The sequence below is a fragment of the Parus major genome, chromosome 4A (assembly GCF_001522545.3).
Source record: "Parus major isolate Abel chromosome 4A, Parus_major1.1, whole genome shotgun sequence".
Taxonomy (NCBI): Eukaryota; Metazoa; Chordata; class Aves; order Passeriformes; family Paridae; genus Parus; species Parus major.
The window spans coordinates 16,275,735-16,282,874 of record NC_031772.1 but is presented as its reverse complement, the minus strand read 5'-3'; the positions used below and the strand labels follow the sequence as shown (position 1 = coordinate 16,282,874).

The 7,140-nt window shown below is 60.0% G+C and overlaps 1 protein-coding gene across 3 annotated transcripts in view; it reads left to right on the top strand.

Annotated features, from left to right (window-relative positions):
* Positions 1-280: 280 nt before the first annotated feature.
* FRMPD3 (FERM and PDZ domain containing 3) overlaps positions 281-7,140 on the top strand; it is a 28,048-nt gene continuing 21,188 nt past the window's right edge. The window contains exons 1-10 of one of the 3 annotated variants that reach the window (XM_015626146.3): positions 281-657; positions 912-1,014; positions 1,373-1,418; positions 2,527-2,631; positions 3,633-3,740; positions 4,207-4,338; positions 4,856-4,975; positions 5,104-5,240; positions 6,006-6,129; positions 6,701-6,790. In XM_015626146.3, the coding sequence (XP_015481632.1) occupies positions 507-657; positions 912-1,014; positions 1,373-1,418; positions 2,527-2,631; positions 3,633-3,740; positions 4,207-4,338; positions 4,856-4,975; positions 5,104-5,240; positions 6,006-6,129; positions 6,701-6,790 (1,116 nt within the window). In that variant the 5' untranslated portion in view covers positions 281-506. The remainder of the gene's footprint in view (positions 658-911; positions 1,015-1,372; positions 1,419-2,526; positions 2,632-3,632; positions 3,741-4,206; positions 4,339-4,855; positions 4,976-5,103; positions 5,241-6,005; positions 6,130-6,700; positions 6,791-7,140) is intronic. The other 2 variants (XM_015626145.2, XM_015626147.3) reach the window with 2 other exon arrangements.

Below are 7,140 nucleotides of genomic sequence, written 5' to 3'. Positions count from 1 at the left end.
TGCCTTAATCCCAGTTTTTAGACTGGCTAAACTTGTTTTCACTTATCTCTGATACTGTTGAGCTGTGTTACACAGCATGAATAAGCCAACCCTTGAGTTTGCTCTTACAGCTCTGCAGAATGGCAGAGAGAGCTGTGCCAGGGCCGCTGTCTCCCCTGACCCGCAGGGAATGGCCAGAGCCACGCCACCACAAGCTTACCCTGCACAGATCTCCCATCTGATTAAGGGCAGTGCTGGGGCAGGGGTGGGACAGTGAGGTGCTGGAGGAGGGTGGATTTACCCTCGTGTGGCATCTCCATGGATGTCCCGGTGCCTGAGCTGCTGGTGGCAGGGACAGGCGCTGCTCTGCACGGGAGGACGGGGCTGTGGCCGTGCCAGGAGGGCTCTGGGAGCGCTGCAGGTGCAGTGGGGCTGCCCTGCAGGCCTCAGAGGGCTGGGAGTGCTGGGCAGGGCTGCGTGGTGGGGCGCGCTACAGCCTGTCCCTGTGATTGCAGCGCAGCCATGTGATGCCGGAGGAGCGCGGTGGCGATGATATGGAATGTGGGCAGCTGCCTTCGGACACGCTCCGACAGGTGACGGTCCAGCGCCACCCCCTCTACGGATTCGGCTTTGTGGCTGGCAGCGAGAGGCCAGTGGTGGTGCGCTCGGTGGCAGCAGGTAGGGGGCTGGGGTGGTGCTGGACACAGCTGCAGCGTGCCAGGAAACACAGCGGCACTTCCCCCTGGTGGGACCCCTCCCTGGGCTCCTGTCCTCTCCTGTCCCCTCTGGTGGGCCTGCAGGCTGCCCTCCACAGCCACATACGTGGCTGCTTTGATGCTTTGATGCTTTGGGGATGCTTGGGACCCTCCTGCTTCCCCTTCACCCCGCAGCTCCGGGATGCCTGGGTTGGGCCTGACCCTCTCTCCTGGCAGGCGGCCCCTCTGAGGATAAACTCCTGCCAGGAGACCAGATCTTGGCCATCAACGATGAGGATGTGAGTGAAGCCCCCAGAGAGAGATTCATCGAGCTTGTCAGGTGAGGACAACGCTTGTCCCTCATCGCCTCTGGGGAGGGGCTCATGCCAGGCTGCTGTGCCCGTGCCAAAGCCTTGGGGTGTCAGTGCACACCCACATCACCAGTGCTCCCTGCTGGGGTGGGGAATTCTCAGCCTGAGCAGGGGGAGTGCCTTGGAGCAAGTGCCATAGTCATTTCCAGCTGGCCAGGAAGTGGGGAAGTATCCACAGCCATGATGTCAAGCACCCCAAGGAGCCCAGAAAGGTCCCGGCCACCACTGGGCTGGGAAGGGTGGGGTGTGCTCTCAGTAGCCAGTTGCACATGTTGAGGTCCATCACCATAAATTTCCATCCATCTTCATTTCTTCTTTCTGTCACAGGAAGGCCAAGGACTTCATCATCCTCACGGTCCTGCACACCCACCAGGTGAGACTGGCAGGGCCATGGCCAGCTCCAGGGGAGCCAGGACGGGTGAAAAGCCCTTCTGGAGACCGAGGCGGGGTCCCTGGAGACCCTGGGAGATCACTCAGGCAGCTCAAATGATTGTTGGACCCATGTCCCACCACCCCAAGGCTCTTCCAAGCTGTCCAGTCTGAGAGCTGCCACGGCTCCTAGGGCGTGCAGCCTTTCCCCCTTCTCACCAGGAGGGAGAGAGGAAAAATACTCCCAAACCCAAACAGTTGCTGAGGACACAGTGTGTCTGATGGAGTAACCCAAGGGGAGATGGCAGGGAGGGGTCGCTGCTGTCTCAGGAGTCTCTGGGGAGCTGGGAGGCTGCAGGAGGGCTGGAGATGCTCCAGCAGCCGTGGTGCCCTGGGGCTCAGTGCCTGTGGCACTGGGGCAGACTGAACTGTCACACCAGAGGCACCGTTTGTGCTTCACCGAGTCTTTGATGCTGGGGAAGAAGTGTGAGAGCTCCCCTGTGCTCCCGGGGAAGGAGATGCCCCCACCCAGCACTGCTCTGTCAGGAGCAGGGATGTGTGCCACTCTCCAAAAAAGCTTTTTTCCTCCTGGCCCAGGATGGCAACCAGCTGGTTCAGGCTGCTCAGCTGGTGCTGGCACCATCAGACACACACAGCTCTGTGTCTCTGGGCTGGAGTACGTGCAGGCACTGCCACCAGAACATCCTGCAGGGATGCCCAGGGTCCTGCTGTCTCCCTGGGGCTGCAGACCCACATCCAAGGGGTTCATCTCTCCCATCCGAGTGCCAGTGCCTCCAAGCAAGACCTGGCTGACATCTGCTGCCTGCGCAAGGGGTGCCAGGCACAGGGGCTCACTGGAGTGCAGCCTCCCAGCCACACTGATGCTGCTGGTGTGACTTCAGGGGCTGCTGCTCATCGTTCTGGCCCTGCCTGCAGAGCTGTGTAACCACAGCCGAGGGGGTTTGCTTTCCACCCTCCCCATTTCATGGTTTGCTGCCCACTCCCCATCATCACGCTGGCTCCAGAGGGGTTTCCTCTGGGCCCTGTGTCTGCCTTTCCCCACGCTGTGCTCCAGGGGCAGGCAGGTGATTTACCCAGTGCTCTCTTTCCAGTCTCCCAAATCTGCTTTCATCAGTGCAGCCAAGAAGGCGAAGCTGAGGTCCAACCCAGCCAAAGTCCGATTTTCAGAGCAGGTGACAGTCGGCGAGACAGACCCAGTAAGTCCTGCCCTGCCTTCCTCTGTGGTTCACCCCCTGGAGGTGTCCCCAGGGCCATGGGCTGTGGGGTGGTTGGGGTCCCACAGGGCTCCTCTGCCCTGATTTGGGAGAGCAGCTGTCTGGCCTGGGGACCCCCATGGGACAGATGCCCTTGGGCACAGTCAGTGTGTTGGGTCACTGCTGGGGGCACGTCCTGTGGTCCTCTGTCCCCTGTCCCTCTGAGGGAGCCCCAAAAACTGGCCTTAAAAACCTGGTCTCAACTGAGCATCCAGGGGAGGCATCCAGGCAATGCCAGTGCCTGTCCTACAGAAGATCCATGGCTTCCAGCCTGATCCCAAAAGCTTTGGAGTGCCTGTATGTGGGGCAGGGTGACCAGGGCACTGCTGAAGGGCTGTGGAAGCTGAAGAGTTCCAGTCCAGTGCTTTTATCTCTTAATTGCAGGAAGGGTTTATTAACAACAAAACAAAACTGAAAAAAAAAACCCTGTAAAGCACTTCTAGCACGTTCTATTTTTAAGCAAAATCAATTAGGTAATTATCTGATTGAAATGCTTCTCAGCAAATAAAATCAGCCTTCTCCCAACTTCCTGCAGAAGGGGTGTGCAGGGTTGAGGGGGCTAGGGTTGGGGTAAGGGTCAGGAAAGGGGGACCAGCTCTGAGCCACCCCAGCCTCACCTGGACAGCTGGGGAGCGGGACAGGCTGCCAGGCATGGGCACTGGGATGTGCTGGACAGAGCAAGATGCTCTGTTCCCACTGCAGCTGCTGGGAGCTGAGGAGCTGAATCTGTCAGGCAGCTCTGAATTGCCTCAGCTCTGTGCTTCTTGATGGCTCAACAGAACACTGGGTTTTCAGGGGAAATGTGTCTCAGCACAAAAGCCCAGAGCAGCAGAGGATGCCACGAGTGCTCCATCACTGACAGTCTCTCTCTCTCCCCATCCTCCCTCCGTCTCTCCGTGCCCCCCACCCTCCTCGCCTCCCCCTTTGCCGGCCCCACATGCCAGGACATGTTGAAGAAAGAAGCTCTCCTCCTCATTCCCAACGTGCTGAAGGTTTTCCTGGAGAACGGGCAGATCAAATCCTTCACGTTCGATGGCCGAACCACTGTGAAGGTGAGCCCCTCCGCTCCCCCCCAGCACCGTGGCACTCCTCTCCTCCCACCTGCCCAATCCTTTTCCTCTCCTGCTTCCCGTGCACGAGCACCGCAGCAGCGCTGGGCTGGCTGCGAGCCGCTCTGGCATGATGGATGGCTCGTCTGCCTCCCCAGAGCAGGCTTTGCAGCTGGCAGGGGTGGGGGTTTGCTGGTTCTCTGCCTCTCCTGATTTCTCTGCTTGCTGTGAGCCTGCCCTGCAGCCAGGGTGGATGCTCCTGAGTCCCCCTGCCAGGGACCAGCTCCCTCAGCACCACCAGGTGCTGGGGTCACCTCCCGCTGCAAGGTTGCTGGCCACCATCCTGTGGCCCCCTCTCACCCTCATCCCTGGCATCCCTGCCAGGATGAGTGGGCTCTCTGTGAGGTCCCAGCCCCCTCCTGGGAAGTAGCCAGTGCCTCGCACCCAAGGCTGTCCGTGGCATTTGCAGGACGTGATGGTGACATTGCAGGACCGCCTGTCGCTGAGACACATCGAGCACTTTGCCCTGGTCCTGGAGTATTCCAGCCCGGAGCAGAGCCACCGCTTCCTGCTGCTCCAGGACAAGCAGCCGCTGGCCCACGTAAGCTGCTGGGGGTGGGAGGGTGTTGGGATGGCTGGGGCTGGGCACAGAGAGCCTCCTGTTCCCCCAGTGTGGGGCTTGGCTGGGATTGTGCTGTGGGGTGGCACAGCCTCTCCCTGCCCCTGGCATGGTCCTGCAGGCTCAGGGGTGAAAAGGGTGGCCAAAGAGGGAGACAGTTTTACCCAAAGATGGGTTTTACCCATCCCACACTGACTGCTGCTCTGTGTTCCAGCCTGAGCAGCTGCAGACAGCACTCATGAGCATCCTTGGCTGGGAGAGCCAATAAGCTCAGAACCAGGGATAAAATGGGGATCATGGAGAAAACCATTACCCTGAGTGGTGTAAACCCTACAGCATCAGGCAAAGCTGTCACACCAAGGAAGGCTGAGGTTGCCGGGATGAAAGGCGGTGCATGGAGGAGAGAAATCAAATACCATGTCAGAAGAGAGGAGAGGGCATCTCATGCCCTGCAGCCAGTGGTTCCTGGGCTCACCTCTCCCCTCTGCTCCTGCCACAGGTTGTGCAAAGAACACACTACCACGGCATGAGATGCCTCTTCCGTGTGAGCTTCTTCCCCAAGGACCCAGTGGAGCTGCTGCGCCGGGACCCTGCAGCTTTCGAGTACCTGTACATCCAGGTAGGGGCTGGGAGCTGGTGCTGCTCATGGCCCACATGTCTGCCAAGGCTGGGCCCTGTGGCAGCAGCCCTCAGGTGGCAGTGCCCTGTCCCTGTGGCTGCCTGAGGACACCTCTTCTCCTCCCACAGAGCCGCAACGATGTGATCAGAGAGCGCTTTGGCACTGACCCCAAGCCAGAGATGCTGCTGGGGCTGGCTGCCCTCCACATCTACATCACCGTCTCAGCCACCCGCCCCAGCCAGAAGGTCTCCCTCAAGAATGTGGAGTGAGTGCTCCTCACTGTCCCCAGGCTCCCACACAGCCCTCCTTTGCTGTCCCTTCCCTGTGTCACAGCAGCGTTTTGGGGTGTGGAGCATGAGATGCTCTGAGAGCCCCCCCTGAGTTGGGCAGTGGCTCAGGGGCTTGGCAGCAGTGACAGCCAGCCCCTGGTCCCATCATGGGGCTGTGTAAGGTCCCCTCACAGCAGCCAGACCCGGGGATATTTGCTGTGAGCCCAGCATCATGTCCATGGGAACCTGGGCTGATTGTCTGCCTGCATCCAAGGCAAGGAGAGCACGGCTCTGTGGCTGTGTAATCTCAGCCTGTCACCAAGATGTGCAGCACTGGCTCAGCCCTCCTGTGGCTCCTGGGGGACCTAAACCCATACCCAGCCCATCTGTGCAGGCTGGCCTTTCCCAGTCAGCACAGGGAGGAAGGAGGGAGGGGTCACCCTGAGAGGACCCCAAATGAGGTTTGGGAATTTGCCCTGCATCCCCTAAGCTTACATGAGGGTGAGTGGGAGCTGGGGTCTGCTGCAGAGCTGCTGTTCCCCAGCCTGATGCTGGTAGCTGTGTCACCAGCCTGGGGTCCCATCCCCTTGGGGACCTGAGCTGGGGGCTGCTCCCACTCTGGCTGTGGCACCAAGGAAGTGCTGGTGTGGCTCCAGCTCCGTCTGATGGCAACAGGGTGCTCTAGGGACAGTGTTCTGTCCCTCTCTGCCCGCTGGCAGTGTGTCCCACCTGGCAGCTCACGCAGGCTTCCCTCCCCCCAGGAAGGAGTGGGGCCTGGAGCCCTTCCTGCCCCCCTCGCTCCTGCAGCTCATCAAAGAGAAGAGCCTCCGGAAATCCCTCTCGCAGCAGCTCAAAGCCCACCAGCACCAGCCTGGCGGCACCAAGGTGAGCCCAGCACTCAGTGCCTGCTCAGGCTCAGCCTGCCCTCCACCCCAGCCTGCTGTCCCCAGCTTCTCAGGGACCCTTGCTATTAAATCCCCTGGGATGGGAGATAAATCCCAGGCAGTCAAGTAGACTCTCTCTCTCTTGAATCCTCTTTCAAGAGCTGATCTGGATTGCAGGGAGTGCAGCGAGGATCAGGGCTGAGATGATCTGAAGCTTGGCTGAAGTGGCTGGCACACCTCAGTTCATTGTTATCTGGGCTTGGAAAGCTCTGGAGGCAGCTGCTGAGCCATCACCCTGGTCCCTGCAGCCTTCACAACTCCCCAGGGAGGGCTGTGCATCCCAGGGGAGTTAGACATCAAGCACTGGGGCTCCTTCCTGGAGTTACCTCCCAACACCTGCCCAGGATGGCAGGGGAGAGGAGACCCCCCCTCACCCACAGACTTGCTGCCAGCACAGCCCATGCCCAGAGCTGCCTGATAACTTGCTGTGCACCCCTACTTGAGAGCCCCCAGGCCTGCCCCAGCCTCCTGCATCTCTTCCCCCTGTGCTCACCTCTGTGATGTTTTGTCAGGTCTCCACAGCCCAGGCAAAGCTGCAGTACCTGAGGATCCTGAACGAGCTGCCGACCTTTGCTGGGGTTCTCTTCAACACAGTGGGACTGGTACGGTAATTCAGGCTGGGCTGGGGGTGCCTGCTCCTGACTGTGTGCTGGGGGGGAGCCAGAGGCATGTGGCTCCCACAGAAATCACCTCCCTCAGTCTCTTGCTCTGCCCTGCTGAGATCCAAGCCCACCCAGAAAAGCCTCCAGAGCCTCTGCTGTCAGCAGGTGGGATTTCCAGGTTGGCAGGGTCAGGATCTGCTCTGTTCTTGCCAGCCTGTGGGGCAGCAAGATGAGCCTCTCAGTGAAGTAGGAGCAGACATGTGTTTGTAGCTCAGTCGTGCCCTGGCACATCCTGCCTTCCATCCTGGAGGAGGGCAGCTCCTGGCTAAGGAATGTTCCACAGTGATCCT